Genomic DNA, 23,096 nt, shown 5'->3' on the forward strand with positions numbered 1-23,096 from the left:
CTTCTGAGCAAAACAGGACAACGCAATCTGGTGTGTGCTGTGTGCGGAACAGACTAGAAGGGGCTCGGCAGCCGAGGAGACCAGTGAGGAAGTTGCTCAGAAATCCAGGGGGCAGGGGTGGCAGTGGAGGTGGTAAGAGATGGTCAACCAAGTGATTTCCTGTTGGATTAGAGAATTTGGAAGCATCAGAGTGGGACGCCTTGGGATGGGGTGGGGGTGCCCAGAGGTTTGCTATCTCTCTGGAGTCTTGGGGGTGCTGTTGGAGTAGAGGGTTAAACGTCTTGGCTCAGCCCCATTTCTAGCTCCCTTTGGTCTGTCTTATGTCCCGGGTTCCACGGGAGTTCTGCAAAAAGGATTCTGCCACTGAAATAAATCTCAACACCATTGCTTTGCTTCAATCCCCTGATTTTACAGATGGGGCGACTGAGGCCAGGAGGCGATGTGTCCAGGGCAGGTCACATGGGGGTCAGTGGAGAGCTAGCATGGAGCCCAGGCTGCCTGGCCAGCGGCACTTCCCCCACTGCTCCCCAACACAGCTGTTGGGGGTGATGTTTGCATGGCCTGGCTACCTCAGCCACCACCCCACGGTGGCCTCTCTCCTGAGACCTGGACCCTTTGCCCTTTCCTTTCTCTGTCAGCAATGTGCCCAAGGGCGCTGAGAGCTTCGAGGTGTCTGGGAGCTCTGGCGTGAAGATCTCCGTGGTCTATGACCCAGCACGAGTGGCAGAGCCCACAGGGAAGGCCCGGTGGCCCCTGGGCCCCAAAGTGGAGGTGATCATGTCTGTGGACACAGCTAGTAAGGACTTAAGCGATCTCAAGGTAAGAGGCCCCTCCCCGGAGTAAGGGGCTGCATGTCCCCACCCCCATCCAAGGTAAGAGACCCCCAAAGCACACCCCCACTCACGTATCCCCTTGCGCCATCAAACCCCACAAGGCATTTGACACCTGCATCCACACAGCACATCCTGACACAACTCCCCAGACACGCAAACACGCAAACCCACCCCCGCGTGCAAAATTACATATATATGCAAATGAATTCGCCTATAAAAACAGCCTGCCTCTTCACACCTCAGATTCACAAACACCCCCACATAAATCCTGCACTCAACCGAACACAGACCCCCAAACAAGCCCCCTACTCTCGTGTAGGCAGGACTCCATAGCAACAGCTGTGCACACACATGCATGCAGACGCAGGTACATACGTCTGCATGTATCTCCCACACCTAAGGAATAAGGGAGCTCCTCTTGCATAGATGACACCCTCCGCATTGACCCCCAGCCATCCACCACACACACACAGTGACCCGCTGAGTGGACAGGAACAAAGCAGGGACCGTGAAGCCTTTGAGAGCAGAGACCCTGGAGCCTGCCATGGGCTCAGGTCCTAACTCCTCTGCTCACTAGCCACGTGCCTGCAGGCAGGGCCCTGAGTGACCTCGTTGCGAATGGGCTCTGTCTACCAGAGCCACCCTGGGGGACGGTGGAGATGGCCTGGGTAGAGGCCTTGGCGTGAGCTCTGGACCATGGGAACAGCTCACGACCACTGGACGTTATCAGGGGGTGGGGTGAAGAAACAGACCCGGAGAGGTTCAGGAACTTGCCTCAGTCAATGGCCACAGCTGCCCCTTCCCTCATTCTTTCTCTCTAACATGCTCGTGGGTTCCTGAGGGTCCAGCTGCTCCCTCTGGGATCTGACCCCACCCTGTCCAGCCCTTTGCCCTTCCACCTAGCCCTCGGAGGCAGCCATGACCTCTCTAGCCAGACAAGGCAGCTCGGAATCCAAGCCGGGAGCCTGTGAGACGTGGGCCTTCGGTCTCAGGGAGGACCTGGGGGCCCCCGTGTCTGCCCTGCCTCTAAGTAGGGCTGTTGGGAGGTGTGGATCACCCCCACAGCCCCACCACCACCATCTCTGAAGGGGCGGCTGTGCTGGCTTAGGGCTGACCATGTCCCCACAGGTGAAGGTCTCCTACTTCAGGAAGCATGAGGACAGTGCCCTGGGCCACAGCACGCTCTATCTCACTGGCGTTGGTACGTACCACCTGCCTGGCTCTCGGACTTCCCCTCACCCTCCGTGTTGGCTGTTGAGGGCCTCAGAGAAGCACTGAGTGCAAGCCCATGGCCAGCTTCCTTCACAATCAAGGTGCCTGACTTCTTCAGGGAACTTCTGTCCACTCTAGAGTCTCAGGGAAGGAGACTCAGCAATACCTAGGGCCACAGGAATCTAGAAACTGCACTGTCCATGTGTCAACAGGTAGACACATAATGGGCCTCCGCTGTCCAGAATCCCACCTCCAAGATCCGGCACTAAACCCTGGACAGTCCCGTGTCCCTTCAGCCTCAGGCTCAGGCAGCCGGCTGAGAACTATGGACCAGAACCCAGAGCCTCCGGCCTAAACCTCAACCACCAGAATCAGGGCCACCAAGAGCTAGCAATTCAGCACACGTAGACGAGCAAGAAACTCAAGACCTGAAGACTTGGGTCCCTCGGATACCCAGCACCACGTGGGGCTGCCACAAGGGCCTCCCAGAACAGGGCTTCCTGGTTCTCATGGGCTCAGGGAGGGGCAAAGCTTTCCCCACCCTGGATAATATGTGTGTCAAGGTGGGACTGGCTGAGCCCCTCGTGTCCCTTTCTTCCCTTTCCAGACATCTCCCTCGATGTTGACACAAGCCGCAAAGGCCGGGTGAAGAGGAACCGAGGTGACAAGGTGAGGCTCTCCTGGCTAACCCAACACAGCAGGGTTGACAGGCAAACCTGGGGATGGTCTTGGGGTGAGGTGGACCCTCTAACCTGAAGGGTGATGGATTCCTAGGGTCTGTGGTATCCAACAGTGTAGGGAACATATCCGGGGACTGCCAAATTGGCACAAGGGGATGTGATGGACATCCCCTTGGATGTCCATCCCCTTGGACATCCTCCTGGAAAACTGCTTACCTGCTCTGAGTCTCTTTTATGCTACCTTAGAATTGGGACTGGTTCTTTTGCTTGATACCTTTTCTATTTCCTGGGCTGTATTTGAAACCCCAAACATGGTAGGTGTTTCATAAAAGGTTATTGAGTGACTGAATGAAGGCAAAAAGAAGACAAGGCGTCTAGTAGTGGAGGCTGGGTAGACAGCGCCAGTTAGACCCTGAAGAGTGAGGAGGAAGATGGGGTAAACTCAAGGCACAGGAAGTATCTGGAAGCCATCCTAGGAGGGACGAAGATGTAATTTACAGGGAAAGACCCCAGAGAGAAAGCCTGGATCACACGGCTTTGTGGAGCAGATGGGGCAGGGATGCCATGGATGGTTGTGCAGGTTGTTCACTGCACAAAGTTGCTTGGGCAAGGTGGTGACTGGGGCCTATGATACAAATCATGTCTCGGTCCCTGGCCCAGGGTAGCCCTGTATGGTCCCCCAGACCTTAGTTTGAACCCCATCTATGTGACTTGGGGCTTACTTCCCAGAGCCTCTTTTCCCTCTTCTGTGAAATGGGAACGTGAGCCCTGCCTTGCGGGCCCTGGTGGGGATAAAGTGGAGGCATGTCAGGAAGAGCTTTGATCACAAAGGCATGGCTCCAGCCATCTTTCCCGCCTCAGTCGGACTTCCTTGCAGGACCTGCAGGACTATGGGTGGACCGATCCCAGGGGAGTGGTGGGATGAGGAGAGTCTCTCAGGATTCTCCAGTCCCATCAAGGTCAGGGTGAGCAGGTTGGCAAAGGCTGTTTCTCCCTTCCTCCTCCAGTGTGATGGCTAGGTGGGGCCACTGTGTACGGTGGTGCAGGTTGTTCACTGCACAAGTGTAGAATGGCTCTGGGTCTAGAGACCTGGAGCTCAGTCCCCAAATCTGTGAGCCTTCTTTAAATCTTTAAGCAAATCCAGGATACAAAAGTCACCAAGCTAACAAAGTGGCTGGCCTTAGCCACCTCCAGAACCTCTTCCCACAGCCCCTGGGGTCCCACTGACTCTAAGACCTCCTTTTTTGCCACAGAAAACCTGGCACTGGGGCCCCGAGGGCTACGGGGCTATCCTGCTGGTGAATTGTGACCGGGACAATCCCAGGTTCAGGCAGCTTGACCTTGCCGACAGCCGCCTGACATCACTGGATGGTGAGTGACAGAAGGGGTATGTGGCGTTGCCCACGGTGATGGTGCGGGGTGGTAAAGGGTTGGGGGCTGGAGGGAAGCCTGTTGGTGGGATGGAGGGAAGGTTGTCTCAAGGATGCCATTGTCTTCAGACCTGAAGGACATGTCCCCAATGGTGCTGACCTGTGATGGCCCTGACAAGTTCTTTGACAGCCACAAGCTGGTCTTGAATGTGCCGTTTTCTGATTCCAAAAGAGTAGGGGTCTTCTGTGCCAAGGGTGAGTGGACTGGTGGGGCTTCTTCCCACCCTGATCCATCCTCTGCTTACCAAACTCTTTCTTTTCTTGTCTACATCTCTCCCTTCTTTCCATCACCTTTCGTAACTCTCACTACAACATACAAACAGACACTTCATCAGGACACAACATACTACCCAAGAAAGAGGTTCGATAACTACTTCCATTTTACAGAGGGAAAAACTGAGGCTCAGATGCATGAATTCACCGTCTTCAGGTCACACACAATTTGGGTTGGAACAGGTCTCTTGAGAGCCAAAGCCCCCTCCTCTTTCCACTGCCCCCATCTCTTCCCCTCTTCCCTCCTTTGGTCAGTCAGTATGAAATGAGCCCTCAATGCCCGACAAGCACTGTCCAGGCAGGGTGAGGTGGTGACAGGAACTAGCAAAGCTGAGGCCCAGGCCTGCCCTCAGCGCTCAGCTGTTCTGCCAGAGATTTAATTCATCCAAGAAAACACCAATCCTTCATCCTGAAGTGCCCTTACTCATTTTTATAAATAGGAAGAGGCCTCTCCTGCCACTTCCTTCTTCCTCTTTACACTCTCCTGTTCAAACTGACCCAGAACTTGTTGTTCTTGCTAAATGAACCTGGCAGGAACCAGAATGTTGCTTTGAATGTCTCAGAGGTGGGAGTTCAGGCAGAGGCCGGCTTGAAAACACTTACCGTGATACCAGAACAGAAGTAAAGTCACAGTGAGTGAACTGACAACCTTTCCTGCTGTGAATAAGAACGGGCCAGGGTGACATTTTCCTCCCAACCCTCACGGGAGGAGACAAGGGGACAGGGAAGAACTACTACTTTTTTTAGCTCGATTTTACTTGTATTCAATTTTTTAAAAAACTTTTATTTACTTTAAGTGTGTTTTCCCAGGACCCATCAGCTCCAAGGCAAGTAGTTGTTTCAATCTAGTTGTGGAGGGTGCAGCTCATCGTGGCCCACGCGGGGATTGAACCGGCAACCTTGTTGTTAAGAGCACTGGGCTCTAACCAACTGAGCTAACCGGCCGCCCCTCAATTTTTTTAATTGAGGTGAAATTCACATAGCCTAAACTTCATCATTTCAGAGTGAACAATTCAGTGGAATTTATTCCTTCTCAATGTTGTGCAACCACCACCTCTATCTGGTTCCAAGACATTTTCATCAACCTCCACACCCTTCCTAAGACCCTGTACGTGTTAGCAGTCACTCTCCATGCCCCGCCCGGCTCCCAGCCCCTGGCAACCATTCATCCGCTTTCTGTCTCTATGGATTTGCTTATTCTGGACATTTCATATAAATGGAATCATGCGATTGGGGGCTGGATTGTTGGTGACAAACAACTAAAAGAGGCCTTTTGTGTTTGGCTTCTCTCACTGAGCATAATGCTTTCAAGGTTCATCCATGTGGTAGCAGTCCTTCGTTCCTTTTTGTGGATGAACAGTGTTCCACTGTATGCACGCACCACATTTTGTTTATTCAGTCCTCATCTGATGGACATTTGGCTTTTCTTCATCTTTTGTGCCAGCGGCTTTTATCTCCTTATCTGATTTAAACCTTATACTGACCTCATGAGAAATATAATGTTAGCCCATTTCACTGATGAGGAACTGAGAGAGGCTCAGAGAGGTTGAGTTATTGAGCCAAGGTCACACAGCCTACATGTGGCAGAGCTGGAGAGGAGCCCAAGTGGATCTAACACATAGGTGGCTCTGCCCCTGGTTTCCTCTCCTCCTGTCCTCACACTCCTGTCCCAGCACTGCCCCACCCCAGTGCTGACTCTGCTTCCCCCAGGTGGGAATTCCCTCTCAGACTACAAGCAGGTGCTGGGCCCCCGGCACCTGTCCTACAACGTTGAGCGGCACCCAGGGGAGCGGAAGATCACATTCTACGTGGAGGGGCTCACCTTCCCTGATGCTGATTTCTTGGGGCTGGTCTCTCTCAGTGTCAGCCTGGTGGACATGGGGGTATGTATGGCTTTGGAGGTGGGCATAGGGGCTGAGGAGCTTGGGGGACCAGTTTGGAGGCTCCAGGGCTGGGCAGGCTGGGCGCCTGGGGGTCTGGAGGCCTGATGGGGCTTCCTGCAGGACCCACTGAGTCCTCCTTCCCCCCCCAGAACCTGCCTGAAGAGGTGCCCCTCTTCACAGACACTGTGGTCTTCCGCATGTCCCCCTGGATCATGACCCCCAACACCCAGCCCCCCCTGGAGCTGTATGTGTGCAGGTGAGGCCTCACCCGACCCCCCTGGCAGCTCTCCCGCCATCTCTGGACTCGTAGAGTTAGGAACAGAATGCTGTTCTGGGGTTGGCCCCTCACTCGGACTGGATGGATTCATTGAGGGCACCCTTGGGCACAAGCTGGGTGCATCAGGTCTGTCAGCCCCACCTGCCCTGAGCAGCTAAGGCTCTGGTTGAGGTCACTCTGACTTAACCTCCAGTGCCCTGACCCCATCATGTCCTGCCTGCAGCAGCCCCGGAACATTTTGGGTTTAGTCCAGGCAGTGGTACCAGGCCCTGTTCAGGATGCAGGAGACCAAGTCTCACTCTGGTGTGGGTGTGCTTCTGGGCCTGCAGAGAACATGGGACCCCAGCCTCCAGGATCCTTTGAGAGCCTTGGCCCATCCAGGTCCCTGGTCCTTCTGCCATCTTTCAGAATCCTTGTCCACCCCTTTGATGGCCGGGTGAGCCTTGATTGGTAAGGCAACTCCAGGCTCCTGCATCACAGGTCGGACCAGTGGAAAAAGTCACGGTTGATTTGGAACATCAATCAAAAGGCGAGGAAGGGTATGGCCAAACAGGTTTGCTCTGCTTACCTGGGTCAAGGTGTGTGCAGTTGTTCAGAGGGAATTCTCTTTCCCTTTGCTCACTAACCCCACCCTGACTCCTTTGTTTAGGTCAATTGTGTGGAACAGGAGTAGGTGGGCTACCTGCCCCCTCACTACCATCTTACCTAGTGAGATCCAGGTCCCCTTTTCCACGGCTGTCCCTGCTGGCTTCAGTGCCCCACCTCCGGGCTCCGCAGCCCTGGGCTTGCCCCTCACCTTGCGCCTACCGTCCGACGTGATCTGGGGGCATCGTCCGTCTCTGTCATTAGCCCATCAGCCTCTCTAGGGCAGGGACTGCATTTGCACCCCTGCATCCAGCAGCCACACAAGGCCTAGTACAGACTGGATCAAGGCCATCCCATTCACCCCCTACCTCTCTGCCCTAAGGCCAAGGCCACGGTTAGAGGTCATTAGTACTCTCCCCCGCCCTGTGTTTTCCAGCGTGTTAGACCGTCATGGCTCAAATGAGAAATTTCTGAAGGACATATCTGCCCTGGTACTGAAAGCCAAGTGCAAGCTCATCATCTGCCCTTGGACTGAAAATCGAAATGACCGCTGGATCCAGGTGGGTGCAGGAGCAGACCCTGGGAGAGAGTGGGGGCAGCCAGGGACCCCGTCCTACACCTGGCTTTGGGAAAGGGGACCTGCACAGGTTCCTAATGGCCTTGGTCTCCCTGGGGAAGCCAGGCTGCCTGGGCGCCAGGACTGGGGTAGGGGACATGCACCTTATAGGACCACTTCCCCGCTGTCTACATCACTTGTCTATCCTGCTCCCCTCCAAATGCCCTGGTCCCAGATAGAATCTTGTCCTGGTCAGGTCCCCAAGGAACCTCACCTTCACTTCTGCCCCCAAGCCTCTGCACTCCCCAGGTCTTGGGGAGGATCTGCTGCCCCACCCTGCCCCAGACCTGGGAGGATCATCCTGTTTTGAAAACTCACGCCCGAGGAGGTTACTGTGGTCTTTTCCTCTCTCCTCCCAGGACGAGATGGAATTTGGCTACGTGGAGGCCCCTCACAAATCCTTCCCAGTGGTCTTCGACTCTCCCCGAGACAGAGGCCTGAAGGATTTCGCTTATAAGAAGATCCTGGTATGTGGCAAAAAGCAGAGTGGGGAACCCTTGGGTGGCCCCTCCTATAGGATCCCCAGATTGTTTTGCCTGGTCCTCGTCTTTTAGGGGGCAAAAAGACACAAGTGGTGGGCTCTGGCAAATGGGGAGTCAGTGGGAGATTTGGGCAAATGTGCAAATGAGATGCAAATTACCCCTGTTTGGGGAGGGGCTGGCCAGCAAAGTCCTCATTGGGTATCTTTCTTCCTCAAGGAGTCAGCCCTGGAGAAACCAAACTGTCTTTTGGGGGGATGCACCCTTAGTGAGCCCTCAAGATTCTTGCTTTTATGAGCCAGGGCCTCTCTTCATGTAACAAGGGTTTTTTGAATACCTACTGTGTGCCAAGCACTGTGTGCCTCCTATGCACAAGAACAGTTCTAGTAACCGCATGCTGAGTTCCAGGCTTTACAAGGTTACTCATTTAATCCATGGGGCACACTTAAAGTTCCTCTTTACTGAGGCTCAGAGAGGTTAAGTAACTAGCCCAAGGCCACACAGCCAGTTAGTACTGGCACCAAGGTGCAAGACCAGAGAGGATGCCTCCATTGCCTCTGAGTTTAATTGCTAGGCTAAACTAGGCTGGTCCAGAAGCTCATGGCCTCTGTCTGTTTAGGGGTCCCCACTCCCTCACTACCCAGATAACCCCAGTGTCCGGGTAGGGGCTATGATGGGAAATTTTTGAGCTTCAAAACACAGAGTAGGGGCATTTACCCCAGCCTGACAGGGTCAGGGACAAGACCCAGATCCAGCGGAGGTGACAATGAGCCCGGCAGGATGATTGTGTCATCAACCAGGGCTTGACTTTGCCAGGGCATTTTCCACTGATTTCCACTCTCGTCTTTATCATTTCCTTCCTTCTACTTTCCTTGAGTTTAATTTCCATTTTTTCCCTACCTGTTACCAGAAGCTAAGAGCTTTCAATCTTTTCTCCTCCTAACATAGGTGTTGAGAGCTCCGGCAATTCCCTAGAAATACAGCTTCACTAGCACTGCACAGGTTTTAATGCACTGTGCTTTTACTACCTTTCACTTCAAAGTATTGTCTAATTTCCACTTTGATTATTTCTGTGACCCATGGGTTCTTGACAAGTGTGTTGCCTAATTTTCAAATGTTTGGGGGTTTTCTAGCTCTTGTTCTGTTATTGGCTCAGACTCTAATTGCACCATACTCAGAGAACAGCAGGGGGCGTGAGTGGATCTGTGAAAAGTGGATGAGGGTTGTTTTTAAGGAAGTGGGAGTCCCCCAGGATGTCCCCTTTTCCCCCCACCCCAAGAACTGTCTCTTCCTGTTCCAACTGACCCCTCCTTCTGGGGGTGGTCTTGCTGGTACTCCTCTAGGGTCCTGACTTTGGATATGTAACCCGGGAAATCCCGTTCGCTGGTGCCTCTGGCCTTGACTCCTTCGGCAACCTGGACATCAGCCCACCCGTGACAGTGGGCGGCAAGGAGTATCCCCTGGGCCGGATCCTCATCGGCAGCAACTTCCCCAGGTGAGATGCCAGGGCAGGAGGGTGGCAGAAGGCACAGGGGACCCACTGCATCATCCACCCTCCAACTCCCTCACTTCAAACACAAGTCTCCAGTCTGAAAAGTGGCCTTAACATCCTGTGTGCAATCCTAGAGTCAGAGAATCGGAGACCTAGAATTTTCTATTTGAAAGGCCACAGAATCTTAGAAGAGAACTAGTGCCCATCGTCTTTTGGCCTGCATACTATTTTATGAGCTTTGTCACCAACATTAAATACATACATATCAGGAGGCCTCCCATAAAAAGTCAGATTTCTGGTTCCTTTCGAAAAATCAGAAGAGATTGGGAGGAGATGTACAATCTGATACAGAGGCAGGAGATGGACTTGCTGACCTCTCCCGGTAGGAGATCAAGATAGCTGCTGTCCTAGCAATAGCTTGAAAGGGCCCAGAGGTCACCATAGGCGGTGAGTGAGTGGTCAGGATACAAGGCAGAAGGGCCTGGGGCCTCTGGCAGGTCACTCTACTTAGGGGAGGGACGTGGGAGCACAGGCTTTGGAATCGGATGGATTTGGGTTCGAGTCTGGATTCTGTCACTTACTAGTCACAGAATGTGATTTGGGGTACACTACCTAACCAGTGCTTATTGCAGTGCCTGGCACAGAGTAGGTGCTCGATTGATTCATTTAAAACTATTTATTGCATGCCTACTATGTGCCAGGCACTGTTGAAGGCTCTAGGGATTTATCAGTGGACATAACAGATACGTGATTACATGAACAAATTATTTTATACTTCATACTTCAGTTTCCTCATCTGTAAAATGGGCCCATTAAGAATCCCTATCCTGGCTATATAACCGGCATTACAGGGGAGAAAGGATTCACATCAGGTATTGTTTAGCTGGCCCCCCAGCAGTGTGTCTGCTTTGAAGCAGGTTGGAACTCATGGACAAAAGTTACTGACCACCTATGTACCACAAACATAACGCTTTACCCAAGTTTCCTCATTTAATTTTTACAACACCCTCATGAAGTTCGGGGAATTGTTACCCCTTTTTACAGATGAGGAAGTTGAGGCTCAGAAAAGTGAAGTAAATGCACACTCACTTATGCATTCATTTATCAATTCAATAAATATTTATTGAAACTTCCCATCTGCCAGGTTTGGGGCCCAGTGCTGGGGATAAAATAAATGTTCTAGAAGCTCCCAGGCTCACAGAAAGACCCCAGGATAGGAAGGTGTGGGGTCTCCAGGGCAGCTGTGCTCCTACTCCATTGGCCATTGTATTGAAATGAGGAACAAAGCCCTTATTGGACAGATGGGGCCCTGAGGCTCAGAGAGGGACAGCTACTGCCTGGGACCACACAGCAAGTTAGGGGTATAGTCAGAATCCAGGGCTCCTTTGTGGGGCCCAAACTAAAATTTAGCACGCAGGCTGCTGTCCTATGTTCCTATCTTGGATTCTGACCTCAGCAGTTAATAAAACAGACAATCTATCCACATTCTAGCAGGGAGGAACAGACTATAAGCAAACAAATAAATAAGTAAATAATCTTGCACGTTAGATAAAAGAAGCTTTGGCGAGAAGTTGACATTTAAACAAAGCCTGGAGGGAAAAGAGGGGGTTAAAAATGTGGCTATTTGGGAGGAGAATATGCAAGGGAGTAGAAGCAGCCAGTGCAAAGGCCCTGAGGAAAGAGTGTGCCGGAGGCATTAGAAGAACAGCAAGGAAGCCTGTGAGGCTGGAGCAGAGTGAGCAAGGGGGCAGAGTGAGCAAGGGGGCAGAGTGAGAAAGGGGGCATAGTGGGGGGTGAGGTCAGAGAGCTTGGCAGAGCAGAGTTCAGATATTAACCGGGACCTGTGATTTGTACATATGTCGTCGAGTTATCATGAGGGTTAAACAAGATACTTAGTGTGAGGAGCCTCAGACAGGCACACACAAAGTGCTCAACAAATGCCCCGACCATCCTCTGCTGTCATGCTCCCACCCTCCGCTCCCCACATTTAACACAATCTTTGAGCAATACTGCCCCCTGGTGGTGGCTTTTATGCACTCCAGAGACCAGGTCTGACGCCTCCCAGGGCTGGACCTATCTGGTCCATGCCCCTGCCTCCAGGCAGAGATTTGCAGTGTCCCCAGGAGGGACTCTGCCCTTTCCCCAGCCTTATGTTTCTGATTCCTACCACTTTCTGCTGACGAACAATGTCGAAAGTCTAACTCTTCTCTATCGACTCAGTTTTTTAAGAAGTCTTTGAAAATTGCCAGCACTGTATTAAAATAACAGACATACAAGAAAACTATGTCCCATGATCCTATCCCCAAAATCAAAGCAGTGTTGTCACGTGCCACTGCTTGTGGGGTCTTCCTTCTAGTCGCTGTCTATGACATATTCGAATTTGATAGACCACGGACTACCACACAGCTGTTCTAAAGCGTTAATATCATTCCCAAATATTTTTTGAGTATCTATTATATGAAAGGATACAGCAGTGGACGTAGACAAAAATCCCAGCCCTCGTGGAGCTTATATTCTAGTGGGATGCCAGACAACAAGCAGGGCAGTCAGGAAAGGCATCAGCAGTGCCCAGGGCTGGCAATGAGAGGGCAGCGTCCCCGCAGGGGGACCAGGCCATTCGCACTCACCATCAAACTGGGCCGCCTCCCCATAGCCTTCCTCTTTCTTCTCTCGGAACAGTTTGAGGCAAACACTAGGGCTAGCCAGGAGCAGCCGGAAGCCCTGGCACAGAGGGAGGGAGAATGGCTCAGTGCACAGGGTCCCCCTACATGCAGGAGACCCCAAACTCAGGAAGGGCCTGATTCAGAGGCCACATGACGCATGGGATTCCCCTCTCCCCATCACTCCCGTCCACCCGCCACAAAGAACTATCAGCAATCGCCCAATGTCCATGCTGGTTCCAGCCTCCAGGCCTTCGTCCATGACTTTCTCCCTGCCTGGAGGCCCTTCCCCACTTTGTCCCCCAGGAAACTCAGCCTCCCGTCCCAGGCTGCTTGCTCCCCGAGGGCTGTGTCCTGCCTGGCCACCTCTGCAAGGTGGTGGAGCTATCTCCTCCTGCCTGAGCCCACTGTCTGGGTTTGAATATCAAGTGTGCCAAATAGTGTTATATGTGACAGAGAAAAATAAAGCTGGGAAAGGGGGTGGAGGGATTCTTGCAATTTTCAAAGGTCTCATAGAGAAAGAAGGTGACATTTGAGTTAATCTGGAAAGTGAGGGAGTGAGCTACGGGGATCTGGGTAATGGGGAACAGTTCCTGATAGAAGGAACAGCACAGGCAAAGGCTTGAGGCAGGAATATGGGAGGCCAGCGTGGCTGGAACTGAGCGAATGAAGAGGGGCGTGGCAGGAGGGGGTGGGTCATCGGGATTGTCCTTGTGCGGATTTCTACAGTGAGTGAGATGGGAGTGATGTGACAATTTAGTCTGGAGAACGGACATGATTTGACATATTTAAAAGCCTCCCTCTGGTTAGACTGCGAAGGAGCAAGCGTGAGAGCAGAGAGACTGGGGGAAGGGACAAGCCACTGGGAATATTCAGGTGAGGGTGATGTCACTGGACAGGTGGTGCCAGAGGAGAAGCGGTGGAAGGGCTGGATTGTGTTCTGTTTCAGGTAGAACCACCAGCCTGGACGTGAGCTGGGGAGTTCATCCATATGTCCTGAAACCGGACAAGCTAGCGCAAGAAATGTGATCCTTTTTTTATAAAAGATTTTTAAAAAAATCTCTACACAGATAGTGTGTGTGTGTGTGTGTGTGTGTGTGTGTGTGTGTGTTTGTGCATGGTTACATGTGCCAGGGAAAGGTGGAAAGTGCCCAAAGTATAATATATTGTTCCGACTTTGGACAAGTTGCTCCCTTGAACTTCCTAGGCCTCAGATGCCTCATCTGTGAAATGGGGATATGGCCCTTGCCTGGGGCAGTTTCAGAATCCCTGCATACACAGGAAGCTTGGGTAATGTCTCCTCCCACAGCTCTAGGACTCCAGATCCTGCTCCCCTGTTCCCTGTTCTGGGCCACCCCAGACTCCCCTTCTTCCCCAATCTCTGCTAATAAAGGGTGGTTTGAAAATGCTCGAACCTCATTGCAGGAACTACTGGGGATTAGATACTCAGTGTTGCTTGACCACAAAATGACTGGGCAGTGGTTCTCTTACACATGAATCAGCCGAGATGTTTGTCGAAATGCAGATTCCATATCCTCAGATGTGCCCCATCCTCAAAGACTCTCAGATGTGGAGGACATCAGAGTCCTGAATCTAACCCTCACGCCCACAGGTCACCATAGGTGACACTGGCTCTCTCTCTCTCCCCGCCCAGGTCAGGTGGGAGGCGAATGGCCAAGGTGGTGCGTGACTTCCTGAAGGCCCAGCAGGTGCAGGCGCCCGTGGAGCTGTACTCTGACTGGCTCTCTGTGGGCCACGTGGATGAGTTCCTGAGCTTTGTGCCCACCTCCGACAAAAAGGTGCATTCACTCTCCTCCTCCCTGAGTCACCTCTGCCCCTGCCTGACCTGATGGGATGGGACAGGGCAAAACTACTTGGAACCAGTTCAACACCTGTATCCATAGTGAGCGCAGAGTCAGAACACCCTCGGGGCCAGGTGGTGTTAATCAGCGAGGGCTTCCTGGAGGAGGTCAGAGCTCAGGTCAGGAGTGCACTCGTTTGCTCATTACTCATATACTTATTCTCATACTTACTGGGTGTTTGCTCTGATCCAAACTTCTTGGCCAAGACCCAGAAATGACACTGATAATAATGGGTAACGTTTACTGAGCACCTACTATGTGTACATGTTTTAATTCATTTAATCCCCATGAGGTGGATACTCTTATCATTGCCCCCATTTTATAGATGAGGAAACTGAGGCTCAGAAGGGCAATTAACTGGTAGGGTAAGATTCAAACCCAGATAGTGGGCTTTGGGCCAACATGTTAACCACTGAGCTCCACCACCTTGCAGAGGTGGCCAGGCAGGGCACAGCCCTCGGGGAGCAAGCAGCCTGGGACGGGAGGCTGAGTTTCCTGGGGGACAAAGTGGGGAAGGGCCTCCAGGCAGGGAGAGAGTCATGGACGAGGGCCTGGAGGCTGGAACCAGCATGGACATTGGGGGATTGCTGATAGTTCTTTGTGGCGGGTGCATAGGAGTGATGGGGAGAGGGGAGTCCCATGCGTCATGTGGCCTCTGAATCAGGCCCTTCCTGAGTTTGGGGTCTCCTGCATGTAGGGGGACCCTGTGCACTGAGCCATTCTCCCTCCCTCTGTGCCAGGGCTTCCGGCTGCTCCTGGCTAGCCCTAGTGTTTGCCTCAAACTGTTCCGAGAGAAGAAAGAGGAGGGCTATGGGGAGGCGGCCCAGTTTGATGGTGAGTGCGAATGGCCTGGTCCACCTGCGGGGACACTGCCCTCTCATTGCCAGCCCTGGGCACTGCTGATGCCTTCCTGACGGAGCCCTGTTTACAGGCTTTTTGTATATAGATCTCTGAGCTCAGAGCCTGAATCACCAACTCTCCTGACTCCCTCACCTGGGAGCTAAGGATGAGGGTCTCTCTCTCTTGGGCTAGGGGAGGGAAGCCTGGAGACCAGTGGCTTGCCCTAGGCACAGGCAAAGGGATAACCTTCTCCGTACAGGGGGCACTTCCTGGCCATACTCCAGAAAGGAAAGGAACAGAAAGCAATCAGCGCTCTGCCTGCCAGTCTGTGCTGGGTACTTCCCTTCTGGCCCCGTTGGATCTCCCAATGTCCCACTCCTCCCTCCTCATCTCTTTTCACAAAGGAGGAAACTGAGACTCAGAGAGGAGAATTTGCTTGCCCAGGGCTATGCTACAGGACGCAGCGGGGCTAGGGGCTCAAGGAGGGAGGGGTGGGAACCAGGTGGGAGGTCAGGGCCCCTCTGTGGCCCATCCTCTGGGAATTGACAGACCCTCCAAGGGCTTGGTTGGCCCCTTGAGCACCTCCCCCTTCCCGACCACAAACAGTGCTCTCACCCGAGGAATGGAGCATTGGAAGGGATGTGGAGTAGTTTGCAGACTGGACAGACCTGAGTTCAAGTCCTGGTCTTGCCACTTGCTGGCTGTGAGATAATGGATGTGTTATGAATCTCTCAGTGCCTCAGTTTCCTCTTCTCTGAATTGGGGGTGATAATTAACTCCACCTAGCATTGTTTAAAAGTTAATAATAAATTCAGTAGGGGGCCCAGACATGGTAGGTGTTCAATAATAGTAGCTGTACTGTAATTATTAGACCCTGAGCCCTGGAGTCCCTTCCTAAGGAATCTGTGATCCATCTCCAGGATTTATGTACAACCAGAGCCTAGTCCCATCAGGGTACCCAGTCTCTCTGGCTTTCTCCCTCCTAGCTTCCCGGCCTGGCACTGAGGTGGGAAGAGAATCCTGGCCCGGATCATGCAGTCCCAGGCCTGAATTATGCAGCCCCAGGCCCGAGGTAGCCTCAGGCATTACTCCCTGAGCTCATGTACTGTCTTTTTTTCTCTTGCAGGGTTGGAACACCAGGTAAAGAGAAGCATTAATGACATGCTGGCGGACAGACGCCTCCGGAGTGACAGTCACTATGTACAGGTGAGGGGCAGGCCTCCTGCTTGCTCTTGGGGGTCCCTCACCGTCCAGGGAGAACTATGGGGATCGGGGTGCTGAAACCTGTGTATAGAATAGGGCCTCTGCCCTTGGGAACCCACAGTCTGACGGAGAGACACAGCCGTGCAGGTTTATAAGGGAGATCTTTCCCTGCTCTGAGGAAATGATGGGTTTCTGTGGAAGCAAAACTGAGTTCTCACCCGAGAAATCTGGTAAGATGAGGAGAAGTGGAGAAATGGGGCCCTGAGGTGGGTGGGAGTCAAGGAGATCTGGTGAGGAGACTGGGCACAGTGGCGTCTCAGGGAGGGGCCGGGCTAATGCCTGTCACACGCCGGGTGCAGGGCCTGGAGCAGAGTCCGTGCTCAGTAAACGGGAGGAGTCCCCTCCCTTCTCCCCAGCAGTGCCGGCTCTTTCTCCAAAACCTCTGAGATGGACTGGAGCATAAGCGCACTGTGGCTGGGACAGTGTGGTGTAGTGGCAAGGACTTTTGCAACCAGAAACTGTCTGGGTCCAAACCTCAGCTCTGCCACTTCCTAGCGCTATGCCCTTGGGCAGGTCACTTGTGCCTCAGTTTACCTGTCTGGGCTAGCAATGGCACAAAGACCAAAGGAGCTAAAGGGTGCAGAGGGCCCTGCTCAGGGCCCAGCACACAGTGGGCACTCAGATCCTCACTGGTTCCCTGGGGGCACGGGGCTGCCCTTCTTCTTCCCCTAGAAATGCATCGACTGGAACCGGGAGCTGCTGAAGCAGGAGCTGGGCCTGGCGGAGCGGGACATCGTGGATATCCCCCAGCTCTTCGTTATGAGGGGCTCCCGTGCAGAAGCCTTCTTCCCTGACATGGTGAGAGTGTGGAGGAAGGAAGGGTCGTTTCCTGTCCCTGGAGCCTGGCAGGGTCCTGGTGGGCTTCCAGAGGACCTCTCCAGGGCATGTTGCTTTTCGCGCAGGTATAGACCGTCTCAATCAGGGCATTTTGGGTCGCCACAGTGAGGGGCGTGTTCTTGGCATCCCGTGGGTAGAGGTCAGGGATGATGCTACACATCCTACAGAGCAGCCCCCACAACGAAGGACTTTTATTCCCCAAGTGGGAAAAGGAAGCGTGGTTTGGGGCTTCAATGGTGGGCCTCAGATCCCTGCTCTGCTCCCCAGTGGGGTGGGGCAGGCTGCTGCTGCCTCCCCGGCTGTCATTAACTCGGGCAGCTGACAAGCAGGTGAGCAGATTATGAGCTCACCTGCGGGCCCCTGGGAGGGGCTTGGGTGATGCTATCGGCACAGTCCTGGCCAAAGTGCCCATTAAGCCCTTGGGAAAGGATGTCTAGGTGTTGGCAGCTGTGAGGGGTGGAGCCTCAGGATGGGAAACCTTCTCTCTTCAGCCTGGGGCCTTTCACTCATCCCTGTCATTGGACAAGACAAAGATTGGGACTGAATGCTAGGGTCCACGTGCTGATTGGAGGCAGGTGTATGGGGGGTGGGGCTTCCCCACCAGGACTTGCATCATTCCTGACTCCTCACTGGGGTCCCGGCAGAGCCTCTAAGGCAGGGCTTCCCAACCTCAGCTCTACTGCTACTTGGGGCTGGATACTTCCTTTATCCTGGGGGACTGTCCTGTGCATCATAGGATGTTGCACCATCCCTACCCACTACCCACCAGATACCAGGTGTACCCCCTCCTTGTGTGACAACCAAAAATGCCTTGGAGGGTACAATTGCCCTTGGTTCTAAGAGAACCACTGTTCTAAGGCAGTGCTGATAGAACTTTCTGGAATGATGGAAATGGTCTATATCTGCTCAATATGACATGGGAGTTAGCGAACCACATGTGGCTACTGAGCACTTGAAACGTGACTGGTGTGGCTGAGGAACCAAAGTTTTACTTTCATTTCATTTTAATTTCAACAGCCACATGTAGCGAGTGGCTACTGTATTAGACAGCGAAGCTCTAAGGGGTGAGCTGGCTCTGGGTCTGGCTGAGGGTTGGGGGGAGGCCTGGGCCAGAGCCCGTGACCTTGGTAGCCTCCCTTGGGCTCTGGCTTTGCCCACACTTGCCGGAAGCTCCCTCCTCAATACGCACCTTTCTGTGGGAATCTCCCAGTTTCAGTCCAGGCCCTGCTAAAAGATAGGGAATGTTCAGTTAACCCCCTCATTTGTCATATGGGGAAACTGAGGCCCTCGGAGGAGAGTGGTTGACTTGCCTGAGGTCCCCCAGTGAGCAGTGGGCTGGCCTCCAGTCTCCCGAGTCTTCATCCAGGAGGAAGCCCACCTGGGCTGGCTCTGGTCCTAAATCTGACTCCTGGCTCCTTTCCCTGCCATTTGTCCTCTGTGTGCCCCACTCCCACCCTAGCACGTTCTGGCCCATTAGCAGGCAACTAGGTAGCTCAGGGCCAAGGCCAGGGGACTGATCCCCCAGGACCCTCCAGCTTCAGGTTGGTCCCAACCTGCCTGGCCCTGCAGGGCAGACTGAGGGTGAGGGTCAGGGCATAGGCAATGTGAGGGAAGCCTACCCCACACCTGGATGACCCAGCACCACCCTCAGACAGTGGGTCCAGAGCGTCCCCTTTGACACCAAGGGCAGCTCCTCTGGCCATCAATCTGGGGCTGAGCTTTCCTCTCAGAAACCTGCACACCCTTCCCTTCCCCAGTGTCAGGGCCCCCAGCCATGTCCCCCAATCAGGGAAGGAGAGGTGCCACCAGAGAGAAACCCAGGTGCCCCCCAAAGGCTCCCAGCCCAATGCCCCAACTCCTCAGCGCCTTCAGGCAGCGACAGTGCTACATTCTGGCACAGGATAAAGAGCACGGGTTTGGGCATGTCAGACTCAAACCAAATTTTAGTCCCCCTTCTCTGACTGTGTGGCTTCGATCATGGCACTGAACCTGTCCAAGCCAGAGCCTCAGAGAGAGGCTGTGAGGTTTAGTGACGATATATCTGGCACATAGATGATGCTCGATAAATGATAACAACCATCAGGGCCTCCAGGGACAGTTGAGCAAGCTGTGCATTGCACAAGTGCACCACACCTAAAAGGACGTTCACACCATAGATCTTGTGGATGTGTGTTTTTGTTACACCAGTTTCTGACAGGTGATGGTAAAAATCTCGTTCTAACCAAGCTGTTATGACAATTTTCTGATAGATGGGAGAAAGTATTGGAGAAGGAAGGAGTGACTTCAATTCATATGAAATTCCCATTGTATGTTGCTGGCAGCCTTGCCTGTTCTTAATCCTCTTTCAACCATGAATCTATTTCGTTCTTGAGTGAGTCCCCGCCCTGGTGGTCCAGGGACGCAGGCAAGGATGAGACAGGCCCTGGAGATGGGTCTACCAGAGCCAGAGGCCAGAAGGGGCCCCGATGGGTAGATTGTCCCCAGTCAGCTGGGTCCCCCTCTTGCCTTCTCTTTTCTACAGGTCAACATGGTGGTTTTAGGCAAACACCTGGGCATCCCCAAGCCCTTCGGGCCCATCATCAACGGCCGCTGCTGCCTGGAGGAGAAGGTGCGGTCCCTGCTGGAGCCGCTGGGCCTCCACTGCACCTTCATCAATGACTACTTGTCCTACCACAAGCTGCAGGGGGAGATTCACTGTGGCACCAACGTGCGCCGGGAGCCCTTCTCCTTCAAGTGGTGGCATATGGTGCCCTGAGCCTGCTATTCGCCATCCTCTGCCCGCCTGCCAGAGAACCCCACTGGAATGAGAGCGAGAACTCTCCACCTGGCCCCCATTCTCTTGGGGAGCCTTGGGCACATCCCCCCGAAGGCCTGCAAACGTGCTAGCCACCATGGGCCCCAGGACACAGGGATGGACCCACACATCCTTGCTTCTGGAGTGGCCCACTCAGCCCGCGAAGGACTGCCCTCCCTCAGCCTTCCCTCTCCTCTTCTCCAACCACAACTCCCAAAGTTTCTGGAGAAGATCAACAGCCCTAGTGTGTCCCAGGACGGTGGCGCATGGCCTCAGCTGGTGCCCCATTTTGAATTGCTCCCCCTTTGTTGAGACACCCCCTTTGTGTTGGCATCAGGAACGGGGCCCAGGCGGCCTGGGCTCTAGTGTGAGGGCCCTGGGTCTAGGCCTCCTGTGGCTCTTGAAAGACCACGAAGAGGGACATAAGTCACCTTCTGTCCTCTACCAGCTATCTTCTCCTGCAGGGGACACCCAAGCTGTAACCTCCTGGCACCCTCAGCCATATTTACATAGGCAAATAAGGACAGGAAAATCCAGCTTCTGAAGGCCTGCTTTAAAAAGAAAAGAAAAAGGCAACAAGAACCCTTTAATTCCTGACTCTGTCCTCAGAAGTGTGCTTGTTACCTGTTTGAAAAGCCTGTAATTACGTGTGCTGGCTGCTTCCGGCTCAAAAATGCTGTGAGGCCAAAGTGAGGCCTGAGAGGGCACACAAAGGAAGAAAGTCCTGGCAGGACGGGAGGAGGCCATGGTGGCAGAGAAAGCTAAGGCACGAGGACAAAGCCTAGTGGGGCCTGCTTCTGCATCCTAGGACTCCTGGGCTTTGGATTCTGGACTCCGGATGTGAAGGTGTCTGGCTTTCCAGATGTAGCAGAGAGTGGGGGCCCAGATGTTAGAAAAGGGTGGGGGCCATTAGGTTATCTCTGAAGGCGAGGTTTAATTTCCTTTAATAGTGTCTAATTATTCCCCTTCCTGCTGCCTGCAGTGGGAGGGGAAAGCTCAGCAACACGGAGACCCTGCGCCTAGCTTGGGTTTCACCTGTGAGCAAACACCCGTGGCAGCCCTGTGTCCCCTCCATAGAAGGGAAGATGGAACTGCCACAGGGGTTAATAGTCTGGCCCCAGGTGAGGTCACCGAGAGGTGCATGCATAGGCAGGCAGGCTTGGCCAGTGAAGGGCAAGAGGTGGTCCCTGCCCCAGACAGGCATGGGCAGCAGGGAGCTGGCCTGCCCTCTTCCCGCTCATTGCCTGTGGGACCATCTCAGGGGCCCTGAGCCCCTGGGCCTTCGCCTCCTGGGTTTTCAGTGGCCCCTGGTGAGATCTAGATTGAGCCAGGTGCTGTTAAACCCTTTTAGCCTTGGAACCCTTAGTAATCAGAAGTTTACATGGAAACCCAAGATTACATGAAACTGACAAAAAACAGAACTGCTCTGGTTTAAGGTGGCGGGGGCAGTGTACCTGGATCCTCCCCTTCCAGAAGGCTCTTTGGAACCCCATCCATGTACAAGCCCGTGGCCTAACCCGCTCACTCTCTGATGATAATTGCAAGGAAGTCTCCCCCAAGAGGAGAAGGAAGCTCTTCAGGGGCCAGGGGTGTGTGGCCAGGGTTGGGACTCCCCAGAGAAAGGGTGCAGAGGGGAGGGGGCCACTGCAGAGAGATGGGGAGGTGGGGCACACGGCTTCTACAGTGGCACTAAGTGTAAAAAGTGCTGGAATTGCTGCTGGGGCTGTTGGGACACGCTGATGTCCCATCTGAGAATGTTCTGGGTGACCAGTCACCTCCTTTCTGATTAATAAAAATGTCAACATGCATTTCAAGTGACTGCCTCCTTAGCTTCTGTTTGTTGGGCTGTGGGGAGGATGGAAGAAAGTGACGGGGGTCCAGCTTCCCGTTCCACCTCCCACACACCAGGTCCCTGGCTCAACTTCTGCTGGCCATGGGAAGCTCCTACCCGGCTGGGAGAGGACCCAGGACCAGCGCCAGGCGGGCAGGATGATCCAGCAGGATGGTTGGCACATGCCCACTGCCCTAGAGCCACTGCCTGGCTATCAGGGGAGGGTGGGACCTACTTCTTCATTTCTTCTCCCTTCCTGGGCTATCTCCTCCATCTTTCAGAAGGCAGGAGAGCTGGGCCCGATGGCAGAGGTGGGAGAGTTCCCAGCAGGACTGTGGCCAGGCCCTCAGGCCACAGCGATTCCCTTTCATTCCTGTTTTAAAGCCACTTTGTTACACGGCCTCAGTGATCTGATTTCAGGGGCCTGAAAACATCGCCCCTCGCATCCTACACACTCAGGTATTCACTTTATGTTAGCTTTTGTTGTGGACTAAGAGGCAAAAAAGTTTGCCATCCATCTTTGACACTTTAGTCTGAATGAACCACAGATCTGTTTCTAAAAGCTGGTATTAATTGGGAAGAGGTGAAGGCATAGGCCTACCGCCACAGGGAGTTTCAGGGCTCTGAGCGGGAGGCTGGTCCTGCCCCCAAAACAGTGGGCCCGTGCCCTGGGGGGAGCCCCCACTTTTTGCATCTATTCCCCAGCTGTCCTTCTAAGCAGGCAAGAGAGATTGCCAGGGACTTCCTCCTGAGCTCCACTCTTATCCAGCTGCGTCAGCCGCTAAGCCATGTTACAGCCAAAAAAGTGAAGCTGTCACGGGGCCCTTTAGCCCAGCAGCTCTCCTTGGGAAGAGCATTCCCCCCAGACACTGAGCTATAGGAGCCCCCCTCTTAAAGTCCTGCTGAGACCCTTGAACCAGGCAAGTGCTTCAGCTGGGAAGCGGGTCCTGGTCCCCACCCTGCCTCAAATTGTCAGCACCACCTGGGAAAAGGGAGGAAACCTCTATTCAGCACCTTCTAAACCTTCCTGGGCAGGGTGTGTCCCTGCCATTAACTCTGCCAGGACTGAGCATTATCCACATTTTCTACTGATGAGGAAACCAAGGCCCAGAGAGAGGGGACATAACCCGAAGGCCACAGCCATGTTTGGTGGACTCCGGATCGGAACCCAAGAGTCCTCTTCCCGGAGCCCCAGCTCCTGCTGTTCCAGGTGCCTGAACCCCCCCCCACCTGAAAAGTGAGCCTTCCT

The 23,096-nt window shown here is 53.7% G+C and overlaps 1 protein-coding gene across 1 annotated transcript in view; it reads left to right on the forward strand.

Moving 5' to 3' along the window:
• The window catches only part of PADI1 (peptidyl arginine deiminase 1), a 35,788-nt gene extending 13,870 nt beyond the window's left edge, over positions 1-21,918 (forward strand). Inside the window, exons 2-16 of the mRNA XM_033115687.1 lie at positions 639-819; positions 1,962-2,034; positions 2,653-2,714; positions 3,979-4,096; positions 4,225-4,350; positions 6,139-6,311; positions 6,461-6,567; positions 7,610-7,733; positions 8,149-8,256; positions 9,612-9,763; positions 14,075-14,219; positions 15,023-15,116; positions 16,249-16,328; positions 17,058-17,183; positions 19,744-21,918. Coding sequence (XP_032971578.1) covers positions 639-819; positions 1,962-2,034; positions 2,653-2,714; positions 3,979-4,096; positions 4,225-4,350; positions 6,139-6,311; positions 6,461-6,567; positions 7,610-7,733; positions 8,149-8,256; positions 9,612-9,763; positions 14,075-14,219; positions 15,023-15,116; positions 16,249-16,328; positions 17,058-17,183; positions 19,744-19,977 — 1,903 coding nt within the window. The 3' untranslated portion in view covers positions 19,978-21,918. The remainder of the gene's footprint in view (positions 1-638; positions 820-1,961; positions 2,035-2,652; positions 2,715-3,978; positions 4,097-4,224; positions 4,351-6,138; positions 6,312-6,460; positions 6,568-7,609; positions 7,734-8,148; positions 8,257-9,611; positions 9,764-14,074; positions 14,220-15,022; positions 15,117-16,248; positions 16,329-17,057; positions 17,184-19,743) is intronic.
• Positions 21,919-23,096: the final 1,178 nt, after the last annotated feature.

Source organism: Rhinolophus ferrumequinum, chromosome 9 (genome assembly GCF_004115265.2).
Source record: "Rhinolophus ferrumequinum isolate MPI-CBG mRhiFer1 chromosome 9, mRhiFer1_v1.p, whole genome shotgun sequence".
NCBI lineage: Eukaryota > Metazoa > Chordata > Mammalia > Chiroptera > Rhinolophidae > Rhinolophus > Rhinolophus ferrumequinum.